This window comes from Lissotriton vulgaris, chromosome 6, assembly GCF_964263255.1.
Source record: "Lissotriton vulgaris chromosome 6, aLisVul1.2, whole genome shotgun sequence".
Classification (NCBI taxonomy): domain Eukaryota; kingdom Metazoa; phylum Chordata; class Amphibia; order Caudata; family Salamandridae; genus Lissotriton; species Lissotriton vulgaris.
This window is the reverse complement of record NC_141694.1, coordinates 1505056736-1505075576: the sequence shown is the minus strand read 5'-3', so window position 1 is coordinate 1505075576 and position 18841 is coordinate 1505056736. Positions and strand designations below refer to the sequence as shown.

The window sequence follows — 18841 nt, the reverse complement described above, 5'->3', positions numbered from 1 at the left end:
TGCCAACAGAACCTACAGCCTCTTACGCTGCCGGGCCTTGTTGATGGTGCAGGAGTGGCAATCACAGATCCGGCAACTCTCGCAACGAGTTTTGCGCGCTATTATGGGCGCCAGTATGCCTCTCGTGAGACTCTCTCCCCTGCCGCTATCGCTGATTATATTGATTCGGTTCCCCCATCTGCTGTATCTGATGAAGTGCGCCGGGCCCTAGACCTTCCCCTGTCGGCCGAAGAGCTGGGTGATGCACTGGGTCAATTAAATGTAGGCAAGGCGCAGGGGCCGAGCGGTTTCCCCAGCGAATTTTATAAGAAGTTCCATCTACAGCTCGGGCCGCATTATTTGCGGGCTCTGGAAAAGGCACGCGAGCTTGGTCGCCTCCCATCGGACTGGCGTCATGCCGAAATAGTGGTGTTTTTGAAGCCAGGTAGGCCCCCCGATCGCCATGACTCTTATCGCCCCATATCCCTCATCAACTTCGAGGCCAAGCTCCTGGCAAAGGCGCTGGCGAACCGTTTACTTCCACACATTTCGGCCCTTGTCCACCCAGATCAGGCGGGTTTTATGCCGCGAAGAGCAACAAGACACAAAATACGACGGGCGCAGGCCGCGATACAAGCGATTGAGTCTTCGGAGGACCCAGCGGCGCTCCTGCTGGCTGATATTGATAGTGCCTTCGATTCGGTCAGCTGGACCTTTCTTTTTGCCCTGTTGCCGCTGCTGAATCTCGGCCCGGTGTTTCTCTCCTATATCAGGCTGCTCTACACCGAGATCACGGCCTCAGTGCGTATCTCGGGTACGACGTCTGCCCGTTTTCCGGTGTCCAGGGGCACGCGTCAGGGGTGTCCGCTCTCCCCTTACCTTTTCGCACTGGCCATGGAGCCGCTGGCCGCCAGGGTGCGCCGCGATGAGCTCTACCGTGGCTTCGTTTGGGGAGCAGATCACTCGGACCGCATAGCTTTATATGCGGATGATGTGCTCTTTTTCATGACCGACCTGCAGCGTACGGGTCCTCGTGTCCTGGAGCTGATGCAGGAGTTTGGTCGGGCATCGGGGCTCTTCCTTAACCCGCGCAAATCGACCATGTGGGTGCTGGGGGGCGCCGCAGTGGACTGCCCGTGGGCTGCATCCCTTCAAGTGGCAGTTGAGGGGGTGAAGTACCTGGGTGTCTTCCTCTCGGCCTCGCCTGCAGTGGCATGGGACCGGAACATTCTGCCTGTATGGGATCGGGTCCAATTGGACGTCAAGACATGGACGCGCATGCCGCTTAATATCTACGGCCGATCGGCCATCTTCAAGATGGTGGCTTTGCCCCGTCTGCTATACCAATTGCAGAATCATCCCTTCCAGGTTGACCCGCAGTGGTTCCGTACTGTTGATTCTGTGCTGGGCCGGTTTCTGTGGGCTGGCGGTGCCGCCAGGGTGGCGCTGCGCACATGCTTCCTCTCTACCTACTGCGGCGGCTTGGCGGCCGCGGATATTTTATCTTACTATCAGGCCTCCCATCTCCTTGTGCTCAACGAGTGGTGGTATGGCGACCTATGCCCTTGAACATTCCCTGATGGGTGGCGCCTCCCTTCATACCCTGTTGTACTCGGCTAGGCGGAGGAGACTGCTTCCGCAGGTCACTCAAGTGGTCTTCGCTGTCTGGCGGCGGGCCTTGCATCGGATGGGCTGGTGGGGTCGACTTACGGCTGAAACCCCGCTGTGGCGAAATGGTCTGTTACCGGCGCTGGCGTCCCTGTCCGGATTTGACGGCTGGGATGCGATTGGGATCTCATCCCTAGGTCATGTCCTCTCTGGTACTACCCTGAAGTCCTTTCAGGAGCTTAGCTCCGAATTTAGCATGCCCAAGACCCAGTTTTTCCGCTACCTTCAATTCCGCCACGCGCTTACTCCTAGTCTGGTGGGCATGGAACAGCTCCCTGATTTTAGTCCTATCGAAGCTAAACTGTTTATGGGAGACCTGGGGGACAAGAAGGTCTCGCAGATATATCGCTCTCTGGTCACTCACTGTTCCCCTTCACTCGCAGCGCTGCGGGCCTCCTGGGAGGCTGATGTAGGTCCATTGGACGATGACGACTGGCGTGAGGCCTTAGAATCTCCCCGAGGTGCTGCTATAGCCACCCGCCTTCGCTTCATCCAGTTCAAATACCTCCACCGGGCATATTTTACTAGACACCGTCTATGGCGGGCGGGCCTTGTCGCGTCTCCCGAATGCCTGAGGTGCGGCTCTGAAGAGGGCACCCTGTTTCATACTGTATGGTCCTGTGAGAGATTGATTCGATTCTGGGCTGGGGTTTGGGACTGCCTGTCAGAGGTGTTGGGCTGGGACCTGCCCCGTACCCCCAGGTTGGGTCTTCTTCATGTTCTAGAGAATGTTGGGGGCAATATATACAAGCGCCACTTGCTGTTACTGGGGCTGGTGGTGGCGAAGAGGGATCTGGCGCAGGCCTGGAAGAGCGAGCGCGCCCCCCCCCTCGGGGCTTGGAGGGCGGGACTGGACTTCCTCATGGGTCTGGAGCAGCCTGTTTTTGAAGCCCGGGGCTGTCCCCGCAAACATTATAAAATCTGGAAACGGTGGGCGGATTACCGGGGCCTGCTCCTTGACCCTCCCGTGGACATTGATGATGCGTTACAGCTGGATGTGGATCCCGCACATTAGGCCGCTGGCCGGCTCCACCTTTGCAGACTGTCTCAAGTTGCTGGACTGTGATTGCGTGCACTGGGTTAGGGTGGGATAAGGGGTGGGTAGTTGCGGGCGGGGCTGGTTGGTGGTTTTGGGGTTGGGTGGGAGGGGTGGATCGACGCCATTTACTATATAACGATGGGTTCGATGCTGTGCTAATGATGTATCTCTTTTTGTCTGTCTTTGACAGTTCCCTCCTGACTGTGGAGGACTGTGTTGAGCTTTGCTTGAACTCATAATAAAATTGGTTATTAAAAAAAAAAATTGTCCAAATGGAATGTTGTTTTTCTGACATGGTGGGTAATGACTCTGATAGTGTAACATGGTGTTTCTGTCTGTTTTTTTGGGTGAATAATTCAACTTATAAAGTACCGGAGGAGTGTTTAATAATGATGTCTAGAAATTCGCATTTTTCTTGGTCATAGTGGCTTGTAAATTTTAAGTTTTTATCTCCTAGGTTTAACCAGGAAATGAAATTCTCCAAGCTATCTGCAGAACCTGTCCAAATGAAGAAAATATCGTCTATATATCTAGACCATATTGTGATGTTTTCATAGAAGGGGGCAACGGGATTAAAAATGTGCTTGTCTTCAAATTGTGCCACATAAAGGCATGCCAGACTGGGAGCACAAGTGGCTCCCATGCTGGTGCCCTTGATTTGTTTGTAGAAATCTTTACCGAATAAAAAAATATTGTTTTTCAAAACTGTGATCAGACAGTCAATGATAAAGGCTTCGTGAAGTTTTGGATCACAGTCTCCTTGACATAGTAAATTGCTAATCATCTCTATGGTGCTGTCTTGAGGTATATTGGTGTATAAAGCTTCTATGTCTAGTGTGACAAGATATTGTGTATTGGGGTTAAAAGATACATTTTCTACTTTTTGAATGATTGCTGCGGTGTCTTTTATGTAAGCTTTCTGTTTGATTACATGAGATTGTAGGAAGATGTCGGCATATTTGCTCAGGGGTTCTGTGAGAGAACCGATGCTCGACACAATAGGTCTCATGGGGGGATCAGTTGGATTTTTGTGGACTTTGGGAAGTCCATATAACGCTGGTATTGTTGGATTGGTATTAAGTAAAAATTTATATTCCTCCTCACAGATAATGTCATCCTCCTTGGCAAAGTCTAGCAGTCTTTTTACACTAGTTTCTAGGGCAGACCACTCATTTCTACTTTACTTCGATAATGGTCTTGATTGTTAAGAAGTGAGGCCATCTTGTCATTATATTGTGTTGTGGACATCACAACAATGCTTCCGCCTTTATCGGCCGGTTTAATAGTAAGCATGTGGTTTTTCTCTAAACTCGTCAGGGCTTCCTTCTCTGTTTTGCTCAGGTTAAATTCTATCCAGTTTTTTTGTTCTAACACGTCCGAAACACTTTTAGAGACAGCTATTTCGAATGCTTCTATTTGTTTATCTATTTGACCTAGTTGGGGGGTCCAAGTTGATTTGCCTTTAAGGCCCGATTTGTTGGAACGAACGGGTCTTTCTTTGTCTTCAAAAAATGTCATGAGCCTCACTTTTCTAAAAAAGTTTTGAAGGTCCCTCTCTAGGCTAAATTTGTCTACTTGGGAAGTGATTGCGAATCCTAGACCTTTTTCTAATACTCTAATTTCAACGGGGGATAGTGCTGTGTCAGAAAGGTTGATGCACGTATTTGCCCCTCCCTCTTCCTCTCTGTTGGGTAAAGTTCTGTCTTTGTTCTAAAAAAGGAAGTGAGGGCTTGTTTGTACCTTTAGGGGTATCTTGCTCCTTGTTGTTATGTCTATTGTCATTTTGAACTTCAGTCTCACTATCGGAGCTAGTATAGGATGTGTCAAAGAATCTGACTTTCTTTTTTTGGTAGTTGTTTCCCTGATGTTGTTGCCATGGTTTACGATGTTGGGGCATTTCTCTGGGTCGATCTTAGTAATCTTTTTGTAAATATGGGTAAGTGAATTCAGGATTATACTTTGCTACGTCATTTTTTTAATTTATAACTCTTTTTGTTAAACAGGTAGTCCCTGTACCCATCAACATCTTTTTGGATGTCATCTAGTTTTTTAGGCATCTTCTAGTGCGGTGTTCTCACTCAGTTTCTTTTCTAAATCTTTGAGTTCTTGTCTTTCGACTATTAAGATGTCGGAGGCTGTTTCTATAATTAAAAGCATCCAGTCGCGGCTGCATCTGTTTGCGACTAGGGTCCATTTTTCAATAAATTTGTGATTTCCAATAAAAATATCAGGTTCATTAGTGACCTGTAGACCCTTTGGGATTATCCCGTATTTGCAGTAATCAATTAAAAAATCAGAGTGTAACTCTGTGCGTATAATTTTTTTCTTTGTGTTCCATAATTTGCGCCATTCTTCCTCATCTGTGTTATTAATTTGGGCAGATGATATATTTTTAGTAGTACCATTAATAATTTTATTAAATTGATCTTCGCTGTAACTTAAGATCTTTATGCCCTCCATGTTGGCTATTGATGGAACGTCTGTCATAGGAACACTAGATTGCCGAATATTGAAATACATTGTTAAAATGTCATTTACCATAAAAAAAGAAAGGTATCTGCCCTTATTGAATACACCCATATGTTCTAAATATGTATGCCTGTTTTGCTAAAGTAGTTCCATTTCCTTTTATTACTTCGTAGGGCCTCAATGTGCACACCGAAGACCTATTGAGGAATCCGTCATATATCCAGGAGGCAAAGGCGAAAGGCCTAGTTATTTTTTGTTGGGGTGATGATACGAACATCCCTGAAAATAGATTGCTGATGCGACAGTATGGCGTTGATGGGTTAATATATGACAGGTACATTTTATTTTTCCATTTTAAATCTATCCATGCCTTTATTTTCAACACAGCTCATGGATAGCCGAAATGTTTTAGAGTAATATGAACATAGTCGTAGTCAACTTAGATCAGTCTGACTGAAGTTGGAACCTTCTAGAATATTAAAAATACTGGAAACATTCACCATGACCTGTTATTACTGTTTACTTATGCTACTTAAAAAGAGACCCTGTTTTGGCTCCCTTTCAAAAAGAAGGTAGTCATTCTCTATCATGTGGTGATCTTTGAAATTCATATTTGTCAGCACACATTTTAAATAGCTAAAATATTCTGATTTGAAAACGACTGCACAACAAAATCATGCCTTTAGAAGGCTACAATTCCTTTCATTAATATTAAACAGAGTCCAGTCATTAGAAATGAATATAAGTGCTGTAAAACAAATTTGGGTCAACAGCTCACTTATTTCTTTAACCCCTTGCATGCTGGTGACGAACCCCAGCCGTCACGCTCCACGGTGCTCGTGTGCTGATGACGACTGGGGTTCGTCACGGCCCCGCCCTGTTAGTTTGTTTACCGCACAGCGGCGGAAACGGGCCAGCAGCGAAGGGGTTAAAGAAAACGAGTATTGTCAAAGTAAAAATTCTCAGCCATACCACCTATTGGCATTCCTAATGCTATCCGAGATGTCTCCCCTGAACCGGCGGCTATGTTGGAGTGCTCAGAAAATAATTTCAGCATAGCCGTCCGCCACAAAAAAAAGTAAACAAGGAGGTCTTGGTGGTTTGGGGGTGGAGCGTGGAAGAGAATGCTGGGTGGGGGCTGAGACGGGGAAGAGGCGGGTGGAGGAAGTGGGGCAAGGAGAAAGAGGCACAGCAAAGAAACAAGTTCCGACATCCACACTGGAAAAAAGTATCATCCAATCAAAATTGTGCAGGGCAAATACAAGAATAGGATAGAAAGCCTTCAAATCAAAAGCAGACAAGTTTTCATGCTTTGGTTTATTGGTCTTTGTTTCATGCATGGCACACACATTTCCGGATGAGGCAGAGCTATATAAAGAAAAGGTTTAGAAAGACTGCTGTTGAAGAAAGTCCTTACTTGTTGAACTGTATGGATTCAGAAAGGGGAAATGTATGTAATAAACGTGTACATGAACCACTTTCTTATTTTTGATAAATCCTCCTACTTTTTGACAGGATTTATGATTGGAATCCAGAACAACCAAACATATTCCAAGTGGAGCATCTGGAGCGCCTGAAGAGAGAATTACCTGAAGGAATTCTGAAAAGTTGTGTGTGCCCTTCTGTTAGTCATTTTGCGTGTACATCATCATTTTGTATGCCGAACAATACTAGTATGGAAAGTGTTGATGTAAATAACGCTCATGTGCAAGTTAATGGTGAAAATAGTATGTCTGTAGAAGGCTCTGATATAAATAGGTTCTCTATGGAAACCAATGGCATAGATAGCCATCCAGTGCTAGTTGGTGACAGCAAATGAAGGCTGACTCGGGCTCAACGCTGCTTTATCTGAAGATGTTTTATGTTCATCAGCGGTGCTAAACCTTCACTTTGGTTTGTTTTTAGGTTTCAATAAAGCAATAACTAAGGCTTCCTTACTAGCATTATTTTCCACTGTTGATTTTAAGGTTCATAAGTTTATTTTGATTTGTTATAGCTAGATAAATATACAATTTCTGTCTACAAGTCATTTTTTAAACAATCTGCTTGAGAAGCATAAAACAGCAGACACCGCCAAGTACTGTAACATATTTTGTCCGCTGTAAATCAAGATCAAAACCACAGTACCTCTTAATAGCCTTTTACCTTTCTGTGCAATATTTGAAATATGTAAGCTTGACTGTATTCAGTCTAGCCACAGCTGTAGGAGTAGATTAGGAAAGTTGCTGTACTGTATATATGATTTCTGCAAAATTAGCAAATTACCTCATTTTGCATATATTTTTGCACTGGTAAATGCAGTTGTCCAAATTGATTGTGCCACCAAGATACCAGGGTTTGACCAGGGTTTTGGTAGCATGCCATGTGCATGAATCTTTTTTTTGTTTTGCTGTGCAATTTATTTAGAGCAATTTGTCGTTTGCTTTTTTTAATAAGTCTCCGTACCATTGAATTGTAAATGTGCTATTGATGCACGTTACAGAAAGAATGTTGCATTTCTGATCTTGTGATTGCACCTACACGAGGATCCAAAAATGGAAAAGGAATATTATATTTACTGCTTGAAATGCTAATATGCACCGTAATGTAAAAAAAAAAGCTCTAGCAGTTGCATGTTTCAGGAAGTAAGCATGAATTATAGGTTTTATGCCCAGTACTTTTATCCTTCTTTAAGCAGGTTGCAATGATAGGAGAAATGTTATTGGAACCATGAGTAATGTTGCCTAAAAAACCAAAAGCCTATAGCTATATTTACACTGGCTTACGATTCCCACCTTGTGTTAAACACCTAAATTATTGTTTTTCTTGTAATAGGTAGCTATTACTTGGACCAGAATTGTTCCAAGAAGTATGTATTTTAATTTGTTTCATTAGGATCATGTGTATAACCAATTTATAAAGAGTAATGTTAAAATATTTGTGTATATGAAATGCTCGTACTAACAAAGTTGTTTTTATATTGATGGGAGGGGTTGCCAACATGAAAATGACTTTTTACTGAAAATGTTGATAAATAAAAGACTTACTTTCCTTTCTTGCTGATTGTATATTATTACAGTGAATGAGAACAAAGTAAACCACTATTTCGATAGCACCTGCTACTCAATAGTAACGGTTCCTTAAGTAAATTGCTTTGGAGCACTATATTCAATCATGTTGCGGATAAATGCAAGACTTTAAGGGTTTAATAGCGAACAAGTCAGTTTCTTTATCTAAATGTGGGAGGTTACATTGCCTTTAGAAGGTGAATTTTCGCAAGCCTCTCCAATTCTACTTGTTTAAAAGGGTGGCACTTTAATGCAACTCCATCGTCACCGAGGCACGATTAAGTCCACCCGGAGCCACACCACCTCTAGTGTACGGGAGCAATGTTGGTTATATCTTCCAGATTGGCATTTGGGGACATTATAAAATGAGGAATCTGCGATTAGAAATAGCACTACCGACGATAAATGACTTGTTTTTTGTGTGCGTTGAAAGATCGTGTGGGGTCGAATTGCTATAGAGTGTTTGAAGTTTTTGTTGCCTATGGCTGTATCACCATTAATAGAAATACAGAGTGCCTGTCCATCTGAACTGGAGGAAAATAGCTGAAACAGACTTGCCCTCTCTGCATACCAACCCGACGATACCAGCAGCCTACCAAATGCCATAAAAAACCTAAACAGCTGGATCACTGCTTGCACTGGCTTTCCTTAAATGCAACACCAAAGCAAGGTCACAAACACTTGCCACCCAGTATATGGAAGAACTCATAATAAACGCCTCTTCAAACAAATGGAGCGCAAATGGGGAACCACCCAAGGCACCGAGGACAAAGACACCTTCAAAACTGCGCTAAGATGCTACCACCAGCAGATCTAGAATGCCAAGCACACAGCCACTGTACACCACATTGAGGCCTGCATAAACAAGTAGGTCTTTGCTATTGTCAGAAAATTCTCGTTGCCTCCCGCTGCCCCCTGCAGCATCACCCAATAACAAGACCTTTGCGATAAGCTTGCTGAATTTTTCAGCAACAAATTCACCACCATCTACAGCAATTACAACGCACACCCAGACCGCATTTTCTTGGTATCCGAACTCTCCTTCGAGACTAATGAACGAAGTATGGCCCAGTGACACCACAGATTCAACCATCAGTCTACTCCAAGACCCCTGCCTCCACCACGACTTCGGCAAAAACCTCCACCCAATCAGAGAAGCGCTTACATCGATACTCAACACTTCCATCGATTCTTCCAGATTCCTGGACACCTGGAAACTTCTTACAGTCACCCCTCTGCTCAAGAAACCCTATGCGGGCTACTCCATGCTTGCCAACTACAGACTGATCTCCCTCCTACTGAACATGGTCCTAGCAAAGCTTATCAACTGATGCCTCACCAATCACCAGCTCCTCGTTGCTTTGCAATCATGCTTCATGTCCTACCACAGCACAGAAACAGTGCTCATTGCAGACACTGACCACCGCTTGATCCTAGAAAGAGGGGGTACAGCAGCCCCCATACTTCTGGACTTCTTAACTTTTGATTTGACACATCTAACTTCCCAGCCTCATCACACACCTAGCCAGGATTAGGAGGCCAGGCCTTCTTGTACATTACTCTTAATGCTTGGCACGACCTCCACATCAGAGTCTCCTCATCACGTCTGAAATTCTGAAAGAAGCTCAAGACCTGGCTCTTCGACTAACCCTTTGCTGCCCTAAGCAGACTTATTACTGACATCTGCTACAGCACCAGGATAACTTTGTGGTTGATAGCGCATGTAACATATGCTCTTAACATAACAGGTGCTTACTGCAAGGAAGTTTATTAAGGGCAAATGTAATATACACTAATAGTGGTTTTCTCTCTGACTTAGTGAAGAGCATAGTATATGCTGAATATGGCTGGGGTAATTGATAGAAGGATGTGGATAGTGAAGGAGTGGTCAACAGTGGTCCAGGAGCAGGACTTTACTCTCTCTTCCAATTTTGTATGATATGCCGTTTAATGTTGCAATGTTTATAGGTCATCGGTTTTCCTTGAATTGCTTGAATGTGGATGATGGCATTGACCAAACTGAGATGACTTGCAATAGCAAATGCAAAGACAGAAGTGGGCTGAATGTGGCTGTTAAGAGCTAACAGCGTTTTGGGAATAATGTGTGGGTTATTCATACTCTGGGAATATCACACAATATCAGACAATTCCAGATCCATTGAGGGCTATGAATAGTTGGACAAAGCGATCCTAGATTAATTATTGTAGACTTACTTGAGCAAAGTTGGGAACTATAGAGACTGACCATTATGGTCAGGCATTGGCTTTCGAATAGCAGAATAGATTACGTTTTAGGCAGTATGCGGCTGGGGGAATACCTCAAAGTGCACAACTACAGAAACCTGTGCAGACACTTATTACGTGCTTTGGTAGTTTGCTTATCTAATTCTGGTCTTTGGGAAGATAGGTTTTTAAGACTGTCCTGGTGAAGGAAAGTGGCTGCAATGGAGCACAATAGATAAAAGAATTGTGGTCGAACTGTGGGAAGAAAGAAGTGCATTTTGGAGTGAAACAAAAATTCACTTCCCTCCTGCAACTGAAGCAGTTAGCCGCCTGGAACTTGAGATGTATAAGGGCAACCAACAGTGGATTAGCTGTACCAGTGACGAATATCAGGATCATAACATCTTTGACTCACCTGGCCAGAGTTGCAACGGCCAACATGGAGCGAACCTTCAAGGCTGGAGATATAAAGACCTTGCAACTGATAAAGCAAACAAATAGAGAGAAGAGCACTGATCCAGAAGGCGAACAGTGTCTGAATTTTGAGCAGAGGCCGCAAACCGGACAAACCACCTCTGCAATAGGAGTCTTTCAGACTCATAGCCCTTTTTTCTGATAGTTATTGTTACAAGTGACAAAATATGATTATCCTTCAGCTGTCTTTAAAAGGATACTTTAATTATGGCATATTTTTGTGGCAGACCCCATTGTTTTTTTTAAAGAAAACATGGATGACTGCGGCTTCTTTCACTTTGTTTATTCTATTCCTCCTGCTGATATCCCTCTAGACCAGCAGTTCATTGTGAGTCCTTAGTTCTCACTGTCTTGCTATAAAGAACTTCCCATTGGATTGCCGTTCATTTCACCTTCGGGCTTCCTAATTCTTGGTATTACTTCATCCTTGGGGTCATGTACTTGTTGGTACAACGTTGCCTGTGTTTGGATGACGTTTTAATCTCCTTCTCTGGAGTCACATATTGCTTTGTCTAAAGGAGGGTTTCACTTTACTTTCCTGTGGTCCTTGCCATGGTTCATATAAATAGTCTTTCCTACATGTGTCTGGTCTCTTTTTAGTTGAGACCGGCTAATCATCTCTTTGACCTTTTGTAGGATTTGGTATCTTCGGGCAGGATTTTGTCCTGTTTCCCATGAGGCTTCAGGTTTTTTCGTGCCTATGGGGTTATTTCCTATTTTCATTGTCTGTGGTCATTGCCACGATTTATTATAAGGAGCCGTGCTCTTTTTCATCTAATTACTACGTATTTCTGATGGATATATCTGCCTGTGGATTTCTCACCTTTTGAATTACCACTTGCGCAGTATTCCACAGAAACTTTTCTCAATAGCTCTACCACGTCAACAAGAATGTCACAAGGGAATGGCTCTACTTGAAAACCCGCACAACAGCACTGGAGCCATAAGGCCCATCGGCCTGCTGACGTAGGATCCTTCTTTTCCGTGCCATTGACGCATACGTTTTTCCAGGACTCTCCATTTCTTAGTAGTTTAACATTGTTACAGGGCCTTCCGTAATTGTAGCAGTGCGATGACTGCTCAGAAAAGGTCTGGGTTTAAACCTTGTAGGTAATGTGGGGGGGCCATATGACCATCAAGGACCCCCATGATGATTGTCTTGGTGCCTGCTGTCTGAAGACGTGGAGGGATGTTCGTGTTGGTGTATGAATCCGAAGGCCCTCAAAGAGAGAGAAGCTTAACTGTTTATTGCCAGGGTGAAGAAGCAGAAGAGGGGCCGAAGAAGGACAAGATCAAAGTCCAAGTCACCGACTCCGCACACCTCAAAGTCGTATAGGAAGCAGAAGAAGCCATTCTTCTCAGGACAAGTCGCCAAAGTCAGGGTCCCCAGCTCCATGGCATCACAGGAAGGATGAAGTCTTGCCATCGCCTCAGGTGACTCCGTGTTATTCTCAGACTCTAAAGGCTCTTCGACGCCTAGGGAAGTGGAACCTTCACCTCCGACCACTCCACTCCGAGCTCTGGTGTCTCCAGCACTGCAGCCAGATACAGCCTTGCAACCTCGAGCAGTTCCTGAGCAGGCAGTGCCGGATCCGTACCCACCCTTTCCGGCGCCAGGTATGGATCTTTCGCATTTCATGAATGCGATGCATGGCATGTTGGCCACGGCGGCTAACCCATCTGGTGGGCCTCTTGGGCCCCATGGGACTGCTATCTTTAAACATGGGTTTACAACCTCATTATGCCCATGCACCTTTTATGCTGTTAAACGCCATTACAGTCCCAGGAGGGAAGGTTGGAATATTCTCTAGCGCCATTGGGCTCTGGTCCAATGCTGTCTCTGCTTCGGATGGCTCCTGACCATCCCTGAAGGGCCTCCATCGACGCCGAAGTTACCTGCGCCGCATCTGGCACCGCCGACGTTGATTCCCAAGAAAAGATCAAGAAGATAGGCACAAAGGCCTCTGGAGGAGGAAAAAAATCCAGGAGCACCTGGAAGAGACTGAGGAAGGGGAAATTGTGAATCCCATGGATGAGTTTGAAGGGCAAGCTAGTGGGCTAGACATGTCACCAGAGTGGGAACTGTCTTCTCGAGTCTGCCTTCACAGGAGGACTCATCCTGCCACTCTATCATCGGGAAGGAGGCTGATCTTATGGACTTGAAGTTGCCCACTGCAAAAATGTATTTAAACATCCTGACCGAGGTTCTTCACTCTTCATCTGTGACCAAGCCTCTGCTCTCAACTAATGAGGCTTTGACGGAGCTCATGTTAGAGGTATGGTAAAAACATGTCAGCCTCTGCTGTGCCCAGATCAGTGGCAAGACGGTACAAAGTTGCGTCTGGGGATTCGGTCTTTTTATCTACACATCCATCTCCTGAGGGCTTGGTGTTTCAGGCATCATGCTTGTCTAAACAATCTTCTGGCTAATTCCTGTCCACTAAGCTCACAAAAAGAAAAAGCTACATCCAGTTCTGTGAAGACTGCCACCACCCACTAGATAGTGGGTTGCCTCATCATTGCGCCGCTACATACACGCTGGTGCAGACCAACACTCGGTGGAGCGCGGATTATTTAGAGAAAGGAGAGAAAGAAACATAGAAAGGAGACAGTCCTCCTGAATGAGGGATCCCCAAAAATACAGAGAAAAACCCATCCACAGGGTTTCGAATTTTTTCTTTCTAAATTCGGGGACCAAACATTTTACAAAAAGGTTTGCCTGAAGATTCTACAGGCGGCACTTAAAATCTGGAGATATATCCGAAGGGTTCTGGGGATCTCTTATTATAACTTACAAGCCCCAATATGGGACTCCCCGGGCACCCCGGACTGTCTGTTAGATCGATTGGCACTGCCACTTATAGAAGCAGGCTTTAAAAAGTGGGGGGACCTTTGTGTTAATACTCGGCTCTTGGATTGGGAGTCTCTAGTAAATCTAACTAAGGGGTTCCTCACTAGATTTAAGTACTACCAACTGTCAGCATGATGGGGAAAACCGTATTGGGGGAAGGAAGAGGAGACCCAGATTCTAGATTTTATTGGTAGAGGGAGAGGCTAGAAGCGGGAGGTCACCTTCTGGTATAACACTCTTGTGGCTGTAAAAGACAGCCTGGACTCCGAATTAGTGAGTCTTAGGGGCAACTTTCTAACTGAGAGCCCAGAAGAGGTACATAGTCTGGTCTGACGGATTCACCATGTCTCAAAAGATAATCAAACCAGCCAATCTCAGAAGAAACCACCTGTTTACAGCCTATAGGGTATACTGGACCCCGGCTAAGTTATCCAGGATAACAGCTGAAAGCTATCACTGCCCGAGATGTAACCTTCCGGCAGCGGACGATCAACACATGTTTATAGACTGCCCGGAAATCACCAGTTACTGGACGGCAGTATGTGGTTTCTTGGAGGAGGTCCTATTAACACCAATTACTTGTTGCCCCAGATTGATTTTCTTTGGTTTACCACAGGGGTACTCGATGAATAATTCTGCCTCACAGTTTCTGTTCTATGGGATTGTCATCGCTAGGAGAGAAATATGTAGAGAGTGGAAGTCGGAGGCCCCCCCCCCCCCAGATTCGCTGACTGCTTAAAGAACATGATGATGATCAGCCAGTCAGATAGGGCGTGTGGTGGTGAGAGTGCCATTAAAGTTTGGTCCACGTTAGAAGTCTGGTCAAGAGAATAACTCAAGTCCAATGAATATGCCAGAGGTTTGTGGTCCGGTCCTCCCTGGGTAACATGGTGCATCAAGGTACTTGGGAGTTGGACAAGGAGACAGCCTACCTCTGGGTGAATTCTGTATGCCGCTCACACACTCCAGGGGCGGTATCTAAGTGTGTGTGTGTGAAGGGCATAGATAGATCCCATCTAGAGCCGACATCTTCTGGTGGCATGTATGAGGAAAAAAGAGAGTATATTAAACTGTCTAAGTGATGACAATTGTATCTATTTTATTCTAGGTCCCACTTGACTGCTCGTACCTTTCCATCCACCCCTTGAGATAGGGATTCAAAAAAGATCGAGCAATCAGCACTCATCAGCCAGTATGGCTTTAAAATAGACGAACATGCCTACTGAGTCAATCCATTCATACGTTGAAGGATTCGGCTTAGGAGGTGATCCCTAAACTTCCATATCGGAAGGACAGGGATCCGTGCTTTCCCCTATCTAGACAACTGGCTGCTGAAAGCAAAGTCACCAGAGATGGTGTGCTGCATCATCTGCAGGTAACAACACCGGTATTGTTCGACTTGGGTTTTTCGATAAATAATGTCCCCAAAGCTCACCTGGTGCCCTCTCAGTGCAACCTGTTCATAGGGGCAGTACTGAACACTACTGTGAGTCCTGCTTTCCCGCCTCCTCAACAGATTCTAGACATCCAAGCTGTGACTCGATGTTTCAAGATAAAGTGGCTGTTCCGGTCCTGAAGGTCTTACACCTGCTCTCTCTGTTCTCTTCCTGCATACTGTTGGTCAACCATGCATGATGGCACGTGATAGCACATGAGGGCACTCCAGTGGTGCCTCCGCAGGCAGTGGTTTCAACGCAACGGATATCTCAGGGAGGTGGTCAGGATCTCCAGAGACACTGCAGAGTAGCTGTCATAGTGGAGTGTTCTAGGTAGCCTGTCTCATGGGATGTTGTTTCAACCTCTGTCTCCGGTGGCTACAGTGATAACTTATGCCTCCAATCTAGGTTGGGGGGCTCATCTGGGGGATCTGGAGGTCAAAGGCCTTTGGTCTCCAGAGGAAAGATTTCTTCACATCGATCTTCTAGAATTTCTGGCTATACGTTTGGCTCTCAAGGCCATTCTTCCCTCCCCACTCTGTAGGTCAGTTCAGGTTCTGACGGACAACACTACTGTGATGTGGTACATCAACAAACAAGGAGTAGGGTTGTATCCTCTCTGCGACTCTGGACCTGCGCTCAGGACCATTATATTTTTGTAATTGCAAAACTGGCCGGAGAGCTGAATGTATGTGCGGACAGTCCCAGTCGGCAATACTCGGCCAATCAAGAGTGGGATGTTTATCCGGAGGTGGTCCATCACATTTTCAGGATGTGGGGGGTTTCCTCTGTTGGACTTGTTAGCTTTTTACAAGAACGTGCACTGCCCGCAATTCTTCAGTCTCCAGTATCCCATGCGTGGGAGGCGATCACTGCTTCTTTACACGCTTCCGCCCATACCCTTGATTCCTCAGGTTCTGAGGAAGGTTTGCCAAGACCAAGTCAAAGTCATATAGATCGCCCCGGATTGGCCAAAAAGGGTGTGGTACACAGACCTACTTCACCTCATCGCACCCTCTGCTCCGTCTCCCTTTCAGGGCAGACCTCTCACAGTCACAGGGGCAGGTTCTGAACCCCCACCTCCAGAGCCTGCACCTTCATGCCTGGGGATTGAACGGGGCAACCAGAGCTCTCTCTATCTCCCACTGGCTGTTCTGGGTGTTATATTATTGGCCAGAAGACACTCAACCTAATCTATTTATTCTGATGGATACATCTGCCAGTTGATTCTTCACCTTGTGAATATCCCCTGCGCCAGCAACATTCGGAAAGTTTGTAGATCTCCACGCCGACGAGGACGTGGACGACGGCACCAAGTCACGGCTCCGCTCGCAACCTCTCTGACGTCACCGGATCCTTAATAGAGTCTCGTCGGTGCTGTTGACGCTAACAGCTTTCTGGGACTCTCCATAGTTTGCTACTTTGTGTTTTCTACATTGTATCCTGTTCTCTTTTCGAGGATGTCTTCGAGAAAATCAGGTTTCAAGCCCTGCAGGGAGTGCGGTGGACACCTATCCATAACAGATCCACACAACAATTGCGTATGGTGTTTGTCATCGGACCATGACGTCGAGGATTGTGTTTCCTGCAGGAAGATGAACCCGAAGGCTCTAAAAGAAAGGGAAGCCAACCTGTTTATGGCAAAGATGCGTAAGGAAAAGAGAGGCCGGAGGAGATCTAGGTCCAGGTCGAGGTCGGACTCTAAGTCGACGTCGGGCCATGCTTCAAAGTCCAAGAAGCATAAAAAGAAGAGGAGGCACGGCTCTTGACGCCGTTCAGAAAAGGAAGCTGCTCAATCGTCTGCTTCGAAAGCCCATCGACATCATGAGGACTACGTATCTCCTTCTCCAGAGAAAGCGACGTCTCCTGTGGCTTCACCGACGCAGTCACCGGCGCCGAATCCTTCTCCATCTCCGGAGCATTCTCCGGCTCCGGGAGAAGAGGTACCAGTACCTGAAGAGTCTCCGACTCAAATGGATCCACCATCAGCGACGGCAGGCCCGAGTCCGGTGATGCCTATGCCTGAGCGAATTCCAGTAGAGTACCCACCTTTTCCTGGTCCGGGGCAAGACCCATTGCATTATCTAAATGCCATGTATTGTCTTTGCGAGGGCAATGTACCCCTCTGGTGCACCTTCGGGACCCATGGCATTTAACTTGGGAGTCCCTCAAGCATATGCACCAGCTCCCTTTATGCCTTTTCTTCCTGCTGCTCCGTCCTGGCATTTCCCGGCCCCGAGGACCTCTGCGCCGACGTCGATTCCACCTTCTCCGGCGCCGTCAGCTCGACCTCGGTCGACTTCGAATGTGCCTCTGGATCTGGGTTCAACGCCAGTTCCGAATTCATTGGATCTGTGTACGACTCAGTTGGCACTGGCCCCGAAGATAAGGTCTAGACAGGAGGCTCAAAGATTGCTGGAGGAGCAGCAATATAGGGAGGATGAGATGGAGGAAGGTGAGCTTCAGGAGTCTGAGGACTTTTTTGAGGAGTTAAGGGTGGCAAGTGGTTTAGTTATCACCAGAATGGCAATTCTCTCCTCCTTCAGAGGTTCCCTCTAAAGATTTGATTCCCTACCACTCTGTAATACGAAAGGCTGCTGATCTTTTGGATCTACAACTCCCGACAACGGAATTTAAGTCCAACATTCTGATAGAGGTACTTCATTCTACTGCTGCAGAAATAGAACCTATACTTCCATTCAATGACGCTATCACTGAGCCAATTGTGAAGGTTTGGCAAAAACCCTTTTCGGCTCCGGCAGTCTCAAGGTCAGTTGCCAGAAGATACAGGACGGCTCCTGGAGATCCAGAGTTTTTATCCTCACAACCTGCACCTAAGAGCTTAGTTATTCAAGCCGCCTGCTCAAAGAAGTCAGCTGGAGCTTTTCCACAGACTCCGGGTGACAAAGAGTCTAAGAGACTGGATCAGGCTGCTAAAAAGGTGTTTTCATCTGCTTCTATGGCACTTAAGTCCACCAATGCTACTTGCCTTTTGGGCAGGTACATTCATGCCTTAATGGAATCTGCTAAGCAGCTGGCTCCAAAGTTATCGGAGGAGGACAGAAAGAACTTTGATGAGGTATTGTCTGACACGCAGGCGGCGCTGCAAGACAGGTGATCCAGAGTGGCCTCGATACAGCGGACTCTGTAGCCAGGATAATGGGGTCTTCGGTTGCATCTAGGAGGAGTGCCTGGCTTAAGTCTTCGGAATTTTCTCAAGATGTCCAGGCAACTCTTTTGGTCCTCCCCTTTGATGGTTTTGGACTTTTTGGAAAAAAGGCAGATGCAGCTTTGGAGAGATTTAAAGAAAGCAAGGCTACAGCCAAGTCTCTGGGTCTGCTGACACAACCTAGGGGTTCTTCTTATAGGAAGTTCAGGGGCTTTGGAAGGTCGTCCTTTCGGACGCACAGACAGCCTAGGCAGCAACAGCAGCAGCAGAACACCCTATATAAATCCTATAGGGGCAGAAACAAAGGTCGCCAAGGTTGTCAGCCTTCCTCCTCCTCTACCTCTCCCCCTCTTACCACAGCAAAGCAGCCCTAGAGCCATTATTCTGGATCATGCTGGTCCTGTCTGGGGTCGGCGTACTCATTTTCTGCACGATTGGGAATAGGTCACCACAGACCTTTGGGTTCTAAAATCTTGTGGAGAATGG

General features: G+C 46.2%; 1 protein-coding gene across 1 annotated transcript in view; it reads left to right on the top strand.

Annotated features, from left to right (window-relative positions):
* GPCPD1 (glycerophosphocholine phosphodiesterase 1) overlaps window positions 1-8185 on the top strand; it is a 941421-nt gene extending 933236 nt beyond the window's left edge. Inside the window, exons 19-20 of the mRNA XM_086927681.1 lie at window positions 5329-5489; window positions 6671-8185. Coding sequence (XP_086783807.1) covers window positions 5329-5489; window positions 6671-6974 — 465 coding nt within the window. The 3' untranslated portion in view covers window positions 6975-8185. The remainder of the gene's footprint in view (window positions 1-5328; window positions 5490-6670) is intronic.
* The last annotated feature ends 10656 nt before the right edge of the window (window positions 8186-18841 follow it).